The sequence below is a fragment of the Heterodontus francisci genome, chromosome 10 (assembly GCF_036365525.1).
Source record: "Heterodontus francisci isolate sHetFra1 chromosome 10, sHetFra1.hap1, whole genome shotgun sequence".
NCBI classification, from domain to species: domain Eukaryota; kingdom Metazoa; phylum Chordata; class Chondrichthyes; order Heterodontiformes; family Heterodontidae; genus Heterodontus; species Heterodontus francisci.
Genome location: NC_090380.1, coordinates 79,116,561 through 79,136,120, shown reverse-complemented (window position 1 = coordinate 79,136,120; position 19,560 = coordinate 79,116,561). Strand labels below are relative to the sequence as shown.

The 19,560-nt window shown below is 45.9% G+C and overlaps 1 protein-coding gene across 1 annotated transcript in view; it reads left to right on the top strand.

The window, feature by feature from the left end:
• Window positions 1-19,560, top strand: part of fstl1b (follistatin-like 1b) — a 172,385-nt gene that overhangs the window by 142,230 nt on the left and 10,595 nt on the right. The window contains exons 7-8 of the mRNA XM_068040842.1: window positions 16,043-16,161; window positions 17,456-17,568. Of these exons, the coding sequence (XP_067896943.1) occupies window positions 16,043-16,161; window positions 17,456-17,568 (232 nt within the window). The remainder of the gene's footprint in view (window positions 1-16,042; window positions 16,162-17,455; window positions 17,569-19,560) is intronic.

Here is a 19,560-nt window from a genome sequence, read left to right as displayed (position 1 = left end):
AGGCTCCTTAAACAGCACCTTCCAAACCCACGACCTCGACCACCTAGAAGGACAAGGGCAGCAGATGCATGGGAACACCAAGTTCCCCTCCAAGCCACACACCATCCTGACTTGGAACTATATCACTGTTCCTTCACTGTCGCTGGGTCAAACTCCTAGAACTCCCTCCCTAACAGCATTGTTGGTGTACCTACACACCAAGGACTGCAGCAGTTAAAGAAGACAGCTCACCACCACCTTCTCAAGGGCATTTAGGGAAGGGCAATAAACGCAGGCCTAGCCAGTAATGCCCTCATCTCCCGAACAAATAAAAAAAGGTATTATTTATAATTATTTTAATGTTTCATTATTTATTCTTTTTCCCCATAACCCAGTGTTGTGCACAGAGCAGTATTGGTGACATGAAATAAGATGAAAGCAGTGCAGGAGTTAATGATATATCGCATCAGGTAATGCAGTGTACTGAGAATCATAGAAATTGTAGTTCAGAAGGAGGCTATTTGAACCATCATGCCTTTGGCAGTACTAGCTCTTCAGTTGCTGCAAGCTACTCTAATGCTCTTACCCTGTATCCTTTTACATTCTTCCTTTTCAAACATTTATTCAGTTCCATTTCAATTTGTGCATTAACAACCACTTGCTTTTCATTCTTTAATAAGTCTGTGTGTGAAGCTCATGTGTACGAGTGTCTGAGTATTCACCATTATGGTGTAGAATCTCTGGCCCCTCTATTTACTTGGAATTATGAAGAGAGCAGGGTGGAGCATTTCCAGATGGGAAACCCTGAAGTACAGTTACCTGGACATCCTGCTGAAATTAACCTTAGGACATCTTTAAAAAATTTTCAGCAGGTTTACTGCCCGAAACCAACCAAATTGGCAGGCTGGCTGTCTGTCAGGTGGGAAAGCAGCTGGAGAGCAGATGCCAGGTAAGTAGGAGATCGTATGGTTTGGGGGGAGTCGGAGATCGCCAGGGCAGGGAGTGTTGGTGGGGAGCTGGTCCATCATGGGATATGAAAAAAGAGGTTAGCATTTGGGCCTGGAGGAAAACGCTGCTGTTTCTCCAGGCCTGCTAGCAGTGCTGCAAATACTCTTACCTGATGGATCCAGCGTTTCTCGCCTCCTTTTATCTGCTGGCTTTCTTGAGCCCCAGGAAACCTGGCCTTCATGGGCTAAAATTAAAAATCCTGTTTAAAATGGAAGCACACATCCTCCTTAAAAGCATTTTCTGACCCTGCAACCTGACTGTAGATTGGTCTCCCGACCCACCTTCGTTAAAACCGGAAGTCGGTAGGTGAGGTGAAGCTTGAGATTAAAATTCCATCCAATGAATTAGTGCTTCGGGCACCAATTTTAATGGGAGTGCATATTGAGAATTGGGGTGTGGAGACCAGTGTGTCCAGCTTGATGTTCCGTCCATTAATTACATTAACTAACTCAGACAAGCTACACTAACTTTCATGTCCCAGCACTCTGCGTTCCCTGTAAATCTGTGCACTAGGAATTTGAAGATTTACCTCTATATTTCTCCTCAGTAAAGCAAAGTAAAGCAATAGGTCAGCCAGAATGAGTTTTAATTTTTAGGAAATTACATTGAGAATTTGCAATGAAGTCTGAAATCCCACATGCCCATTTGGAGTTTCCTGAAAATACACATTTTTTCTAACACTTTTTTCCAGAGGCCATGATGCAGACTGTCCCCATCCTCCTCTCAATCCCTGAGACTCCCCATTCCTGGCATTTTTGCTTTCTTTGTATTCCTTTTCAAATCTTTCTAACACGCACATGGAAATAGCATTGACAGAAGATTCTTTTCATTATTGTCTCAGAGTCTGTCCTGATTTTAATAATTTGATGGTACTGTTAATTAAGATATGATTCAGGGATTATGTTTTGTGAAACTTACAATGTAACTTTTTTGTCATCCAAAACGCAATATTAATGATAATCTCAGCCATGCTACAGGCACCTTCTATTACACTTAATTATGCAGTATATTGGAGTGAAAGGCCCCCCTGCAAGCAAAGTTTTGTAAGTGTCTTTTTCGCAAGGTTTGGCTAAATACATCCAACAAAGCAAATTTCATGCTTAAAATACCTGATAAATACAACTTCCAAGTGTACTAATACAGGGTCATAGTATTCATGACATTAAATTTTAAAGGTGAAAGTTCATTAGTTTTGATACATATGTATATATACTGTGAATGTTGAAAGTTTGAAATAAAACAAGAATTAATGGCTATACACAACAGATCAGTCAGTATCTAAAATAGAAAAGATGGATAGTTTTCTGCCTGAGCAGTGGGTGTGCTTTTAGATAGGTGATGACTGCCCTGCTATATATTCTCAAGGTGAGACATTTTGATCTGTAGTGCCGCTGAAATGGTGCTACAGACGTCGATCACCCTCCTGGGAGTGCTCAGCATGCCACCTCTGTTGCAGCCTGTGCAATGCACCATTTTGAGAAGGCATCCCCTGTGAGCGCCAGAAGCAACTGAACTCATTCTACCAAGAAGTTACACAGCACAACCGGCTGATGTGATGCCCATTTTCCAAATTTGGACCTTGTAGGTCCATCCAACAAATTCATTCAGCTGCAAGATGTGCCCTGCACTAGCGTTACTTATAGACCCAGGCAACAACTTGCAGGTAAAGTGATTTTGAGCAACATCTGCAATTGTAAAGTTTCTGGAAGTACTCTGGAGTGGTTTTCGAGCTGTTATGCTGAGATCCAGGATTAGTCAGGGAGTGTTGCTGCAGTCCTACAGGCTGGGCAGAGGAGTAGGCGATCATCCACACAAAGGGGGGGGGGGGCAATTTTATGGAGATGACAGGGGTCTCGGCTACCAGCTGGAGAGCTGACGAGAGACCAGCGATGCCTCCTTTGGGGAAGGCCTGCTGTATCACAAACCAATCAAACTTGGAGCTGGACTTCTCCATGCTCCTCAACATTGACAGGAGGCAATCTGGCAAGCTAGCCAAAACACCCAGCATCTCAGTATGCATGTCCATCAGCCATCCTGTATGCCATCCCATCGAGGTCCTCATCTAAGTTGTCTCTAGTAGAACGCATCTGCAACCTCACCTTTCAGTGAGCTGGCACATGAATCATCCATTATTCCTGGCCTGACTGCAGCCCATTTGTGCCCAGTGACTCACCAATGCTGATTTCAACTCTTTACTGACCTTTAAGGTACATACAGTGCAAGATCTGAGCTGGTGGCTGAGAGAGTCAGATCAAATGACGGGGCCTCTTCATCAGTGTCGTCAAGTCATAGGGCCAGATTTTATTCCGGTAACAGGCAGGTTGGAAGGCAATGGGGAGAGGGGGGGGTGGTGGTGGAGAACCCACCTCGGCCCTCCATCGGACCCTCGTAGCTATTTAATGGCGGGCAGCCAATAAACTGCCTGCCGTTGGGGACACTGGCCCTTTAAGGGACGAGCTCTCACCGCCAGAGCTGCCAGCCAATCAGAAGGCTGGCAGCTCAGCAGTACCATTAGCGCCACTGGGAGCAGTGGCCACTGCCGGTACTGCAGGAAGAGAGAAGATCCCAGGTGAGGTGAGTGGGGTTGGAGTCACTGGGGCCATTCAGGCAGGCTCTGCCGTCTGGGTGTGTGGGGGGGTGGGGTGGTTGGCGTTGTGAGTGTGAGGGAATGATCTTCCTGGGAGGGCAGCCATTGCCACATGAGGTCCCTCTGGGGCCCCTGGATTTCCCCCAAAGGTGGGATCCCCAGACCCCGCTAGGAGGCCGCCTACCTGCACCTAGCGGTGTCTCCATGCAGGGGTGGGCCCTTACACCGGAAAAATTGAGGTGGGGGCGGGAAGAGGCCCTGAAGGGCCTCTATCTTCCAAAGGCAGGAAGGCCATCTGCCATTTTATTTGCCTCCCCGCCTCCAAGACTAGAACAAAATTCAGCCCATATCATCTTAGAGTACAGCAAGTACAAGAGTAGTTACTGTACTGTTGCTTTCTCTCCTCAATCTCCTACTGGGGTTGCTGTGGCTATGCAGGCAGCAGTTCTTGGGTGCCTGGCTGCAGAAAATCTGAAGAGGAAGGTTGAGGTGAGGGAAGGGAGTTGGGGTGGAAGGCAGGAGGTCCATGGTCACACCATCTGCAGCTTGCTCGTCATGCGAGGTAGCGGGATGAGGGTGAGCAGGCAGTTGAGAAGAGGTAATGCCAGATGCTATGTCGCAGCTAACCCCATGATGCAGAGAATCATCTTCCCTGATGTTCTGCTCACTTCTATTGCGAGCCACCTTGTCCTGCAGGAGAGAGGGAAGAATGTCAGTGATTGTGATGCACTGTGTTTTGAAGATGTGCCTGTCAAAACTGAATAGCTGGGGGTGTATGTGGAGGCACCAAGAGGTGGATGTGAGGCTGGCAGCGTTGGTAGGTGTGTGAGATTGAGGTGGAGTAACTGATGTTAAATGTGAATTCTGAGTGCGAAGGACTGCTGCTGGATGAGTGATGGGGTTGTGGTGCATTGAGCAGAAGGAGAGGCTGACGGTGCAGTGGGTAGAAGATGTCATGTGAAGATGCATTCAATGGCCTTACCACGTGTGTGAGGTCATTCGACTTCTTGTGGCACTGCTGCCAGATGCTCAGGTCCAGACACCAGGAATTGACCTCCCTGGCCACCTGCTCCGTTCCATGAGTAGTCCTTGAGGGCCTCCTGGCCCCCCACAGAACCAAGTGTCTCTCTTCCTGTCCACTACTAAGGCCTCCAGCGCTGTATCTGTGACCATGGACCCCTCTCCCTGCTCTGGTGTTCCAATTTCTTTGTTTAGAATTGCTGCAATAGTATTCAGCAGGAGCCTCCTGTCATTCAGTGCAGCTTTCCTTTAAGAGGGACAGACTACCTTTAAGAATAGAAGGCTGGTTGCACCATGTGAGATTAGCAAATGCTGCTCAGCTCCCTGCTTAGCGAAGGGGCAACCAGTAGCTCGGCAGACGCTTCGCTCTACACTATAGTCAAGGCGAATGAGGTGGCGTCATCAAATTTGCCTGCTGCCTACTTTCAACTGAACCAGCGAATCGCAAACCCCTGCGCCTGATAATCAGCACATACCAAATTTTAGCCCTCGGTGTTTCCAGTTTTCTTTGTGTTATTCATAATTTACTTTTTATGTAATGATAGTTGTATGTAGATACAAATAGCAGAAGATACTTTGTTGCTTCACAGCATTCCATGTGAAACACATAGCTGTTCTATGGGAGAGAAGTTTCTATGCATTTTAATAGATAGTTCACTCAGGCTTTGCTTGCAGCTGCACCTTGTTAATTAGAGAATCGGCTTAAACCAGTTTTCAGGGGGTTAGAGTCAGTCAGTTCTAAAGTGAGCCAGCTTACAGTGCTGACTTTGTTTGCCCTGGAGTGCTGACTTGGGTTGCATTGGAGTGCTACAGTGGAAGTTTGGGAACTGAGGATAATTAAGGGTTAATTTTATCTTAAATCTAATCTGTCTTTTATTTAGCAGAGTAACTTAACAGTTGCTGTTAGGGTTGGAGAAGGTGAGTTTTAGACCAGGTTTAAACAGGGTTCACTCAGGCTCTGCTTGCAGCTGCACCTTGTTAATTAGAGAATCGGCTTAAACCAGTTTTCAGGGGGCTAGAGTCAGTCAGTTCTAAAGTGAGCCATCTTACAGTGCTGACTTTGTTTGCACGAGAGTGCTGACTTGGGTTGAATTAGAGTGCTACAGTGGAAGTTTGGTAACTGAGGAAGTTTGGTAAGGAGGGAGCGAGGAGCTCCTTTCATTTCCTACCTGTCCTCAGTGAGGGGAACTGAGTGCTTCCAAAGAGCACAGCTGAATGGGAGAAGACTCGGAGGGCAGAGTTCTGGACCGGTAAGTATAAAAAACTTACCTCTGGTAAAAAAAAATGAAAGTGACGTCACAGGAAAGCTGTGACCGAATTGGCTGGTAGGGAATTTTTTTTTACTGAATTTGAAAATAAAACACTGATAAAAATTGAGTAAAACCCTAATTAACTAATTAATAAGTAGAGTAACTAAACCAGAGGGAGGAGATTACTGTGTTTAGTTAGCATTTAATATTTATAGTAGGAATCTAGCACTAGGGACCATATAGTTAATTATAACAATTTAGTAAGGATTTAATAAGTATTTATTTTAAATTGATGTATTAATTAGTGCTAGAAATGTCAGTTAGAGGGGTGAAGTGCTTCACTTGTGAGATGTGGGAGGTCCGTGACGCTTCCAGCGTTCCGGGCGACTACATCTGCAGGAAGTGTACCCAGTTGCAGCTCCTCACAGACCGCATGGATCAGTTGGAGCGGCAACTGGATGCACTTAGGAGCATGCAGATGGCAGAAAGCGTCATAGACAGGAGTTTTAGAGAAGTGGTTACACCCAAGGTGCAGGCAGATAGATGGGTGACCGCTAGAAGGGGCAGGCAGTCAGTGCATGAATCCCCTGTGGCTATCCCCCTCTCTAACAAGTATACTGTTGGGGGGGATGGCCTATCAGGGGAAAATAGCAGCAGCCAGTGCAGTGGCACCACGGCTGGCACTGTTGTTCAGCAGGGAGGGACAAAGCGCAGAAGAGCAATAGTTATAAGGGACTCTATAGTCAGGGGCACAGATAGGCGCTTCTGTGGACGTGAAAGAGACTCCAGGATGGTATGTTGCCTCCCTGGTGCCGGGGTCAAGGATGTCTCTGAACGGACAGGGGGCATTCTGAAGGGGGAGGGTGAACAGCCAGAGGTTGTGGTACACATTGGTACCAACGACATAGGCAGGAAGAGTGATGAGGTCCTGCAGGGGGAGAGTAGGGAGTTAGGTAGAAAGTTAAAAGACAGGACCTCGAGGGTTGTAATCTCGGGATTACTCATTGTGCCACATGCCAGTGAGGCTAGAAATAGGAAGATAGTGCAGCTAAACACGTGGCTGAACAGCTGGTGTACAAGGGAGGATTTCAGATATCTGGACCATTGGGATCTTTTCAGGGACAGATGAGACCTGTACAAGAAGGACGGGTTGCATCTAAACTGGAGAGGCACAAATATCCTGGCTGCGAGGTTTGCTAGCGTCACTCGGGAGGGTTTAAACTAGTGTGACAGGGGGGTGGGAACCAGAGCAGTAGGACAGCAAGTGAAATAAATGAGGGGGAACTGGTAAATAAGGCCAGTAAGACTAAGAGGAAGAGCAGGCAGGGAGATGTTGTGGAGCACAGCGGGACTAGTGATCTGAAGTGCATTTGTTTCAATGCGAGAAGTATAACAGGTAAGACAGATGAACTTAGAGCTTGGATTAGTGCTTGGAACTATGATGTTGTTGCTATTACAGAGACTTGGTTGAGGGAAGGACAGGATTGGCAGCTAAATGTTCCAGGATTTAGAAGCTTCAGGCGGGACAGAGGGGGATGTAAAAGGGGTGGGGGTGTTGCATTACTTGTTAAGGAGAATATCTCAGCTGTACTGCAGGAGGACACCTCAGAGGGGTCATGCAGCGAGGCAATATGGGTGGAGCTCAGGAATAGGAAAGGTGCAGTCACGATGTTGGGGGTTTTCTACAGGCCTCCCAACAGCCAGCGGGAGGTAGAGGAGCAGATATGTAGACAGATTTTGGAAAGATGTAAAGGTAACAGGGTTGTAGTGGTGGTTGATTTTAACTTCCCCTATATTGACTGGGACTCACTTAGTGCTAGGGGCTTGGATGGGGCAGAATTTGTAAGGAGCATCCAGGAGGGCATCTTGAAACAATATGTAGATAGTCCAACTAGGGATGGGGCCGTACTGGACCTGGTATTGGGGAATGAGCCCGGCCAGGTGGTCGAAGTTTCAGTAGGGGAGCATTTCGGGAACAGTGACCATAATTCCATAAGTTTTAAGGAACTTGTGGATAAGGATAAGAGTAGTCCTCGGGTGAAGGTACTAAATTGGCTGAAGGCTAATTATAACAATATTAGGCAGAAACTGAAGAATTTAGATTGGGGGTGGCTGTTTGAGGGTAGATAAACATCTGACATGTGGGAGTCTTTCAAACGTCAGTTGATTAGAATCCAGGACCAGCATGTTCCTGTGAGGAAGAAGGATAAGTTTGGCAAGTTTTGGGAACCTTGGATAACGCGGGATATTGTGAGCCTAGTCAAAAAGAAAAAGGAAGCATTCGTAAGGGCTGGAAGGCTAGGAACGGACAATTCCCTTGAGGAATATAAAGACAGTAGAAAGGAACTTAAGCAAGGAGTCAGGAAGGCTAAAAGGGGTCATGAAAAGTCATTGGCAAACAGGATTAAGGAAAATCCCAAGGCTTTTTATACATATATAAAGAGTAAGATGGTAACTAGGGAAAGGGTTGGCCCACTCAAGGACAGAGAAGGGAATCTATGTGTGGAGCCAAAGGAAATGGGCGAGGTACTAAATGAGTACTTTGCATCAGTATTCACCAAAGAGAAGGACTTGGTGGATGATGAGCCTAGGGAAGGGAGTGTAGATAGTCTCAGTCATCTCATTATCAAAAAGGAGGAGGTGTTGGGTGTCTTGCAAAGCATTAAGGTAGATAAGTCCCCAGGGCCTGATGGGATCTACCCCAGAATAATGAGGGAGGCAAGGGAAGAAATTGCTAGGGCCTTGACAGAAATCTTTGCATCCTCATTGGATACAGGTGAGGTCCCAGAGGACTGGAGAATAGCCAATGTTGTTCCTTTGTTTAAGAAGGGTAACAAGGATAATCCAGGAAAATATAGGCTGGTGAGCCTTACGTCAGTGGTAGGGAAATTATTAGAGAGGATTCTTCGGGACAGGATTAACTCCCATTTGGAAACAAACAAACTTATTAGCGAGAGGCAGCATGGTTTTGTGAAGGGGAGGTCGTGTCTCACTAATTTGATTGAGTTTTTTGAGGAAGTGACAAAGATGATTGATGAAGGAAGGGCAGTGGATGTTATCTATATGGACTTCAGTAAAGCCTTTGACAAGGTCCCTCATGGCAGACTAGTACAAAAGGTGAAGTCACATGGGATCAGAGGTGAGCTGGCAAGACGGAGACAGAACTGGTTCAGTTATAGAAGACAGAGGGTAGCAGTGGAAGGGTGCTTTTCTAAATGGAGGGATGTGACTAGTGGTGTTCCGCAGGGATCTGTGAAGGGACCTTTGCTGTTTGTAGTATATATAAATGATTTGGAGGAAAATGTAGCTGGTCTGATTAGTAAGTTTGCGGACGACACAAAGGTTGGTGGAGTTGCGGATAGTGATGAGGATACAGCAGGATATAGATCGGTTGGAGACTTGGGCGGAGAAATGGCAGATGGAGTTTAATCCGGACAAATCTGAGGTAATGCATTTTGGAAGGTCTACTGCAGGTGGAAAGCATACTGTAAATGGTAGAACCCTTAGGAGTATTGACAGGCAGAGAGATCTGGGCGTACAGGTCCACAGGTCACTGACAGTGGAAACGCAGGTGGATAAGGTCGTCAAGAAGGCATATGGCATGCTTGCCTTCATCGGTCGGGGCATAGAGTATAAAAATTGGCAAGTCATGCTGCAGCTGTACAGAAGTTTAGTTAGGCCACACTTGGAATATTGCGGGCAATTCTGGTCACCACACTACCAGAAGGACGTGGAGGCTTTGGAGAGGGTACAGAAGAGGTTTACCAGGATGTTGCCTGGTCTGGAGGGCATTAGCTATGAGGAGAGGTTGGATAAACTCGGATTGTTTTCACTGGAACGACAGAGGTGGAAGGGCGACATGATAGAGGTTTACAAAGTTATGAGTGGCATGGAAAGAGTGGATAGTCAGAAGCTTTTTCCCAGGGTGGAAGAGTCAGTTACTAGGGAACATAGGTTTAAGGTGAGAGGGGCAAAGTTTAGAGGGGATGTGCGAGGCAAGTTCTTTACACAGAGGGTGGTGAGTGCTTGGAACTTGCTGCCGGGAGAGGTGGTGGAAGCAGGTACGATAGCAACGTTTAAGAGGCATCTTGACAAATACATGAATAGGATGGGAATAGAAGGATATGGACCCCGGAAGTGCAGAAGGTTTTAGTTTAGGCAGGCATCAAGCAGGCTTGGAGGGCCGAATCGCCTGTTCCTGTGCTGTACTGTTCTTTGTAAAACAGAATGGATAGATGGTTGGAATATGGCTAAATAAGCAATAAAATTGTTACATAGAAAATATAGAAACAGAGAATGTACAGCCCATCATGTCTGTTCCAGCCGAAAAAGAGCTATCCAGTCTAATCCCACTTTCCAGCTCTTGGTCTGTAGCCTTGTAGGTTACAGCACTTCAAGTGCATATCAAGTGGTTTCTGACTCTACCACACTTTCAGGCAGTAAGTTCTAGACACCCACCACCCTCTGGGTGAAAAATATTTCTCCTCAACTCCCCTCTAATCCTTCTACCAATTACTTTAATTCTATGTCTCCTGGTTATTGACCTCTTTGCTAAGGAATTGACCTCTGTGTTACAATAAACAGGCATCACAATATATTGTATATATAGACTATTGTAAGAATTAGCTGCTTTTGCCTCAGTGTTTTAAAGTTAAAATGAATAAAAGTTTTCATTCCAACTCAACAGTGAGTATGTTTGGCTTTTTGTCTACATAACAGACCTTGTACATCAAAAATAAATTTGTTTTGTGAATTCTTTGAGAGATTTGGACATGAAACTTGCCAGGCCTTCTTTAGCTGTTTCTCAGAAAGCACGAGGGAAGCAAATTGCTTTCCAGGTTGGGATTGGGACTTCAAATTAGCATCTAGTTTTTCAGCTGAAAAATTGTCGTGACAAGTTGGAAGTTGAATGAACAAATGCAGAGTGACAGATGTGCATAACCTGTATGTCAGGAAGAATCTGTGCATAAAGGATAAATAAAAACAGAAAATGCTGGAAATACTCAGCAGGTCCGGTAGCATCTGTGAAAAGAAAAACAGGAGTTAATGTTTCAAGTCGATGACCTTTCATCAAATTGAAAAAAGTTAGAGGTGCAACAGGTTTTAAACAAGTATAAAGGCAGGGAAAGTGAGAAGGGGAGGAAGGACCAAAAGGGAAAGTCTGTGATAGGGTGGAAGGCAGGAGAGATTAAATGACAAAAAGGAGAAAGGTGCAAGGGAAAAGGAGGTGGAAATGGGACAAGTAAAGTAACAAAAAATGGGTCTAGTGGAGGTGTAAATAGCAATAGCAGAATCATTACCAACAACTGCTGTCTGAAAAAATGGGGGCAGTGGTCATGATCTGAAATTATTAAACTCAATGTTGAGTCAGAAGGCTGTAAAGTGCCTAATCAAAAGATGAGGGGCTGTTCCTTGAGCTTATGTTAAGCTTCATTAGAACAGTGTAGGAAACCAAGGACAGAGAGGTTAGACTGGGAGTGGGAAGGAGAATTAAAATGACAGGTGACCAGAAGCTCAGAGTCATGCTTTCAGACTGAACAGAGCTGTTCCACAAAGCGGTCTCCCAATATACATTTTGTCTCCGCAATGTTGAGGAGACTGCATCATGAGTAGTGAACACAGTACTAAATTCAAAGAAGTACAAGTAAAATCTGTGTTTCACCTGGAACGAGTGTTCCAGGGCCCTGGACGGTGGGAAGGGAGGAAGTAAAGTGCACGTGTTGCATCTCCTGCACTTGCACTGAAGGGTGCCGTGGGGAAGGTAAGAAATGTGTTGGGGGTGATTTGAGAAATGGACCAAAGTGTCACAGAAAGAATGGTCCCTTCAGAATGCTGGAAGGGGAGGGAAAGAGTAGAAGATGCTTGGTGACATCATGCTGTAAGGAAATGGCGGTGAATGATCTGTTTAATGTGGAAGCTGGTGAGTGGAAGGTGAGGACAAAGGGAATCCCATCGTCTTTCTGGGAAGGTGGGGAAGGTGTGAGAGCAGAAATGTGGGAAATGAGATGGGCACAGTCGAGGGCTGTGTCAACCATGGTGGAAGGGAACCCTTGGTTGAAGAAAAAGGAAGCATGTCGGTTGTTCTAAACTTTTTTAAGGTGTCGGGGTTTGAGAGATGTGAGTGTGTCAAGTCTTGTATTTTATATTACATCTTGAATTTGACATCTTGGAGCATTGAGTATGTATGAGATGCAAAGCATGAACTTTCATGTTTTTATGAGTGCTAACATGGGTGAAGAGTATGTAAGAAACAATCAACACTGGCAGTAACCTTTGGGCTGTCAACAAAGTATATGGTTATAGTTGGGAGTGTTTTCTTTTTCAAATTCCTTCAAGTGCTGTCTTCTCAATTTGATCCAAGGTTCTGCCAATAATGTACACAGCAATGTTTTGCTGTTCTGCTTTGATCAGCATTGCATTAGATTTCGTTCTTGGTCCTTATTTTTTTACGTCTTGGTCAACAGTCTTAGAATTTCAGATATCCAATGAAAAGAATTGGGAATTCTGAAATAGTTAATGAGGTAGAAGCACATTGTTGTGAAGAAATCCTTATCATTAAATCACAGAATTAAGAAGCTGTTGCCAAGGAATATTGCTGGAATCTAGAACTGATTGCTTAATGTGCTCTGTGATAGTAACTTATTCTTTAATTGGTCTCAAATTGTTGGCACTAAGTAACTTTGCTATTACTTAATATGTATAAATAGTTGTTTTGTCTTTACTGGTGTTATTGAAGAATAGGGGTGTTGCTGATCGTGTAGAGTTCTTTTCTTCCTCACTTCCATTCAGCAGTCCAACAGCCATGAACAACTTCTTCTTCTTCTTCTTCTTTGGCCTCCTTGTCTCGAGAGACAATGGGTAAGCGCCTGGAGGTGGTCAGTGGTTTGTGAAGCAGTGCCTGGAGTGGCTATGAAGTCCAATTCTATAGTGACAGACTCTTCCACAGGCGCTGCAGATAAAATTGGTTGTCGGGGCTGTTACACAGTTGGCTCTCCCCTTGCGCTTCTGTCTTTTTACCTGCCAACTGCTAAGTCTCTTCGACTCGCCACACTTTAGCCCTGCCTTTATGGCTGTCCGCCAGCTCTGGCGATCACTGGCAACTGTGACTTGTGACCAATGTCACAGGACTTCATGTCGCGTTTGCAGATGTCTTTAAAGCAGAGACATGGACGGCTGGTAGGTCTGATACCAGTGACGAGCTCGCTGTACAATGTGTCCTTGGGGATCCTGCCATCTTCCATGCGGCTCACATGGCCAAGCCATCTCAAGTGCCACTGGCTCAGTAGGGTGCATATGCTGGGGATGTTGGTCGCCTCGAGGACTTCTGTGTTGGAGATATGGTCCTGCCACCTGATGCCAAGGATTCTCCGGAGACAGTGAAGATGGAATGAATTGAGACGTTGCTCTTGACTGACATATGTTGTCCAGGCCTCGCTGCCGTAGAGCAAGGTACTGAGGACACAGGCTTGATACACACGGACTTTTGTGTTCCGTGTCAGTGCGCCATTTTCCCACACTCTCTTGGCCAGTCTGGACATAGCAGTGGAAGCCAACCGCCATGAACTAGCTAGTACTTTAAGCAGGTCAAGAGTCCAGTTTGTTTTAAAGTTTCAGCACAGGAACAAAGAAACATACTTTGAAGAAAGTCACATAAAGTAGATGCATGTGAACAAGTCTTAACCTGTTTGTTTCTGAGACACGGTGCACTGCAGCAGCTTTTGTTGCTTTTTTAAATGTTTCATGTTTCAATGATTTATGTATGATCATCAGTGCTCAGAATACGGTCACGAGATTTAAAATTTGAGATTATGCCATTCTGTTGCTGCAGTCAGTGGAATGTTGGGGAAGTGGAATGTTTTCCAATTGTGCATTCACTGTCATCAGCAAACACAGCTGGTTGAGGAAGTAGCACAACCACATGCAAAATAATTTGTACTCTGACCCCACATGATTGAAAGGGTTCAAAAATTAGGCAGCATATTAAAAAAAAAAGGAAATTTCACACAAACAGTACATTTTTTCAGATAAATCATTGAAGCAAATTATATAAATATATTTGGGGGAAAACTGGGTGTTTTAATGAGATAAGAGAGTTAATGAGGTTGACTTTCCATGGGGCTTTCCCAATTGCCTTCTGGAACTTGGCGCTTCTCCAGGTTTCTGCTGATCTTTCACCGCTTACCCCAGTGCTTTCAAAGATCCCTTTAAGCAGCAGCAGAAGTTATGTTCTGCTACTACACCAGGATTCTGCCTCTCCTGAAAGTATATTCCTACCCCTCCCACCTCATTCACGTACCAACCCTACACATCGCTGTCTTTCATTGTCCCTCACTATGGTTGGGCTTTTACTGAGCTCCCGATGTCAGGCTCTGTGGCAGCAGGGGCTGGAGGATCGTTCCGGCAGTGGCCCGCCATGTAGACCGACGCTGGGCCCGATCTTCCCAGCGGTGGCGAGACTCCATGGCAGTGGAGGCTGGAAGATCGTTCCGGGAGCAGCCCGATGCTGGCAGTGCTGGGCCCGCGCCGGCAGTAGTGGGACCGATCTTCCCAGCGGCGGCGAGGCTCCATGGCAGCCCTCCCACCCCACCACAGGGCGACGGGAGCCGGCTTTCCATATTTAAAGTAATGAATTGAATACATTTGAAAACAATACACTGCAATCTTACCTTCGGGCTGCAATCTTCTGAGTGGCGGCTGGCACTCGCGCACCTTTACTTTCACGTCCAGGAAAAGCAGGAGTCACCATGGTGGGGAAGGGGGGAAACTAATAATTTTTAGTGCAGTGGGGTGGGGCAGAATGGGGTCAAATGTTAATGACTAATGTAGGGGAAGTTGGGAGGGTTTGACCTCTGCACTTTGTTCAGTTTGGGGGAGGAAGGTCAAGTGTTGAAGGTAAGTGTTTTTGGGGGTGAGAGAGTACATATTGAATTTAGTTGTTGTTGGGGGGTGGGAAAGGGGCGATAGATTTTTCATCGGTGCATTGGGGGGGGTATAACTTTAAAATGTAAATGAGCCGGCTGGGCTGGCTGCCCTTTAAAAATGGTGCCAGCACCTGCACACAGGCAGCGGACGCCATTGCCGGCGTCGGAGAGCCTGCCCCTCCCCGTGATTGGAGGTGGCGGGGGGTGGGCGGTGGGGGGACAGCCCAACCAGCTCGTTAACATGGGTTGCCACGAGGAACATCACGGCAGCATGGTGGTGTGCGGGGCACCACTTTTTATGCAGCAGCGGGAGAAGAAAATCCAGTCCTTATTATTAATGCTGGGGACTAGGAACATCAGACCATCACAGGCAACCATTGTTGCTGGGCCAGGCACAACACATCAAGTACTTCAAATGCACAAAGTAAAGAATCAGTGGAGGGGCTGTTGATCTACATTGGTAGATTTTGGCCAGTTTCTGTAAGCCAGCAAACTTATTAAATTGTTAAGTCCCTTTTAAGCTACTACAGGCATTTGCTGCACCCACAATGGCAGCCTTTTTAGTGTCGACAGGAAACTTTATCGGGGGGAGGGCAGGTCAATCAGGTGGCCAGAAACCTGGTTGTGCCACTAGAGAGGACAATCCTAGCTGCTCAGTATTCCCTAACATACAATTTGTACATTTTACATGCTCTTCTTATTGAGCATTATCTTTGGGTTCAGCCAAAGTCCTGTGAAATAGAGTGGAGAAAATCATGACATGCTACACAAGCAAATCATTGCAATGCTGGAAATCTGAAGTAAAAATTAAAAATGCTGGAAATACTCAGCCAGGTCTGGCTGCATCTGTGGAGAGAGAAACAGAATTAATATTTTGGGTTGATGACCCCCCAGTTATTGACCTGAAATGTTAATTTTGTTTCTCTCTCCACAGATGCTGCCAGACCTGCAGAGTACTTCCAGCATTTTTTGTTTTTATTTAGGCTACAGGCTGCCTGACTAGAAGTGCTTTGTGTGAGTAAATTATGGTACGTTGTCTAGTTTGTGGATGTTTAGGTAAATGTCTTGAAATCGCAATTATACCATCATTCATTTCCGCAGGGGTTCTCTTGATTGTTCACTGTGACTTTAGCAAATCCATGGATGGCCTATCTCTGCAGAGTTACAGCAGATGATCAGGAAAACTCTCACAGAAATTCTATCACGGCACATTTAGGTTGTTCCTAATAATGATACTTGAAAAATAACAGCAAGAATTCTAATTTTCTTTCTGACAGAATTATGATGATGGAGACTCCTACCTAGATTCTAATGAGTTCCTGAAATTCGTAGAACACAACGAGACTGTTATCAACATTACCTCATACACTGAGCAGGATGACACCAAACTTCTTCGGTGAGATGTGAAGCAAAGGGACTGTTGCAATTGATGGATTATCTGACTTGGTGGTGGAGCTAAATGACTTGGCTGGAGTTGCAGGAGAACCTGGAAACTGAAAAGATATGAAGGGATTAAGTCACATAGCGCAGGCAAGGGGAGAAAAGCTAAAAATAATAGAGGGGGTTGAATTCATTGACTTAGCATTGCTTGAAGGGGTGCCTTGCAGACTTACGTCAATTCCCGGAGGGTAGACGGTGCCGCGGGCCGCTACCTGTGCAGTCCACACAGCGTTCCTCATTGAAGAACGCCACATGGGCTGCGTAGGTAGTGACCTGTGGAACTCTCTACCTCTGGAGAATCAATGTAGTCTGTGTAGCACTGCTGGAAGTGGCGCTACCCGAATGAATGTTTCCCCCTGGAAGTTTAAAACTGCCAGCTGGAGTGCTGTGAGGATTGAGGCACACTCACGTACACAGAATCGCAAAACCAAAACTGCTTCTTGCACAACATTTCAAAAAGAAATTCTACAATTTGACAGTGCTTTCAGTTTTACACAGTAAGAGTAATCACAGAATTTGCTGTGCCAGTTAGCCTTGAGAAACTGTGAATTGGATGGAATGTGGCAGAATACCCTCAACTTAGACTGGAATCAAGAAAGGCAGAGTCCAAATCTCCACAGAGAGTTTCCTCAGTGGCCTGTTTGAGGCAGAGCATGCACCTTCACCAAACATGGTTCCTAATGTCTGAAAGAGCGTAACTGGGGAAGGGAACTCCCAGCGAGCGAATTTTCTCAGTTTTGGTCTGCGATCCATAGGTGGCCCCAGTGCTGAGTGAAATCAGACATACTAGCCAGTGGAAGTAGGACCCACCTGCACCTGGACCCCAGAGACAAAAAGACAGGCAGAGTTAAGAAATACACTTCTTCTCAAGGCACCTACCTTTCGCTGCTACTGAAGCCTATTCGAGTGGCAGGCCTTTGTCACAATACCAGCCCCTCCGACAGGTGTCTGAGATATAATTACCATGGCATAGCTGTGCCAGCTTTCTGTAAAAGGAAGGGAACCGCCTCCTCTCTCTAGACACTGACAAGGTGAGCAGCAGTGAATCCCAGTGGGCTAATACTGCCACTTCTGTGGGCCATTGATCCCAACAGATGTTCTGTTCCATCATATGCAGTTTTTGTTTATTTGGGAGATTTAAATTTTAAAATTAGATATTGGTGGGTGAGTTTCTAAGTTGATGTTGTTGGATGTTTTAAGTATTGTTGTTCATATTCTAGGATAGACTGACCACTGCATCCTTTTTGTAGGGGTCTGTGTGTGGATGCACTGATTGAGCTTTCTGATGAGAACGCTGACTGGAAACTCAGCTTCAATGAATTCTTGAACTGCCTGAATCCTGGTTTTGTCCCTCCTGAGAAAAGTAAGTACAAACTGGCATCACTGTACACTTAATGCACAGAATACTGTTTGGTATTTATTCTCTCTTTGCCTTCCAGTTTCCTCTCTCTTTTTCCCCTTTACTGTGTTTGGCAGTAACTCCTCTTCTCACCCAGGTGGCTATTCTTCATGTGGAAACTTGGACAGTGAGTTTGTTGTACTTTTCACAAGCAACCCTGATCTTGTGCTTACCTGATATCCAACTAGGGACACTGCGTAGATGTGAGGAGCAGCAACTCTACCTAATTTAGCTCCTTCCTAACTGAGACAGTGTTGAGACTATTTGTAGGCAGGTTCCCACTCCCCACATTATTACCCCACCTGAATATAAAAGTAAGAAACAAACCTGGGACCTTTCAGGCCTCAGTAGTTCTGTACTGGGCCATATATGTGTTTACCCAGTCAGTGATCAGGAGAGCTGCACAGATAACTTTTAGTCAAATCCTTGAAAAGAAAAGTTCAGTTGCAAAATCGGAAAGAAGAATATACATTTCTTCTTGGTTCTTCTTTAAGTGAGGAACCAAAAAGCTGAAGAATTAAACATTTAGGGCTGGATTTTATGGTGGGCGGGGGAACCTGTCCACCGACCAAAAAGTCTGTGGCGATCCCTCTCTGCTGGGCCTGGGGATCCAGACCAGATTTTATGGCCCCCAGGCCCTTAATTGGTCTTGGGCAGGACTTCCAACTCATTGAGGCAGGCAGCCCCGCCTAATGGAGCTGCCAGCCAATCAGCGGGTCGGCAGCTCTGAGGCCCAGCTGCGCCACCAGGAGCGGTGGCCACTGCTGGGACTACACCCAGCTTCAGGAAGAAGATGATGGACGGCCCTGGAAAAGAGGTACGTTTTTGGGGCCTTGCCAGGGGCAATTGCTTGGGCCCCGGCAAGGCAAGAGGGGTTGGTTAGGGGGGTGGGGGCGTGTTGGGCGTTGGGGGTGGTTAAAGCCTGCCAGAAGACTGCCTAGTATTATCAGGCGGGTTTTCTGCGGCCTCAGCCGCACGCCAGCCAAACATAAACTCCCTGTGGCGGCGGGCGGAGGCCCTTAAGTGTGAGTTAATTGGTCACTTAAAGGCTTTGATTGGTCTGGGGCTGGCGGGCAGTTTCTCGCTGCCTCCACCGCACGTAAATTGGTAGCGGAGGTGGAAGTGGGTCAAGAAGGGCCCCCCAGCCTCCCACTCCCTTTTATGCTCCCACCTGCCCCCCCCACCACCCGCCATCACCAGCCCGCTCTTTTGGGAGGCATACAATCTGGCCTTAGCCTCTGACAACATTACAGAAGTTTGGCTTTTTTTAGGCACGCGTGTCTTTTACCTGTTTTCACCATGTACATTCCCCCTCCCCCCAGTATATACATATTTACTGCTAAAAGGATAAGTTAGATGGCTTGCTGCCAGAAACGGAGTGGCTCTGTGTAGCCCTTTTGGATGTTTTCTTCTCACATGTGAGGAGACATTTGGACCCTATCTGATATCTCCTCAATGCAATGCGCCTAAAACTATACAGTGGGTGAGCAAATGAAACTGGGAATCTCTACAAAATAATGTTCTAACACTCACAGCATCGTACTTCAAAGATGCAATCTTTAAATAGAAACTTTTGTGGAAAACGTCGTTCAAGCTAGCTCATTCTACTTAAAAATTCAATACCATTCCTTGCCTGTCATTTAATTGACTTTTTTCTCTGGGTGAATTTCTATGGTTTATAGCCATCCATGGCCTGTCAGTACAATTGGTTTGGTTCACATATTTCAGAGCCAAGCAGCTGGATAATCATAGAACTAAAATGTTACAAAGAATTGTGTTTTGGGCAGGTCCTCGAACTATTCAATTTGCCCCAATGCAGTAATGTCTACTGTCAGCTGACCATATGGTGTCATGGGCACAGCCACTTGTGGTGCAGGTTGTTCAGCTCCCCTGACTGAAAGCGATTGCTTGAGGAGAGAAAGATAGAGGGATGGTGAGAATCAAGAGACTGGAAAA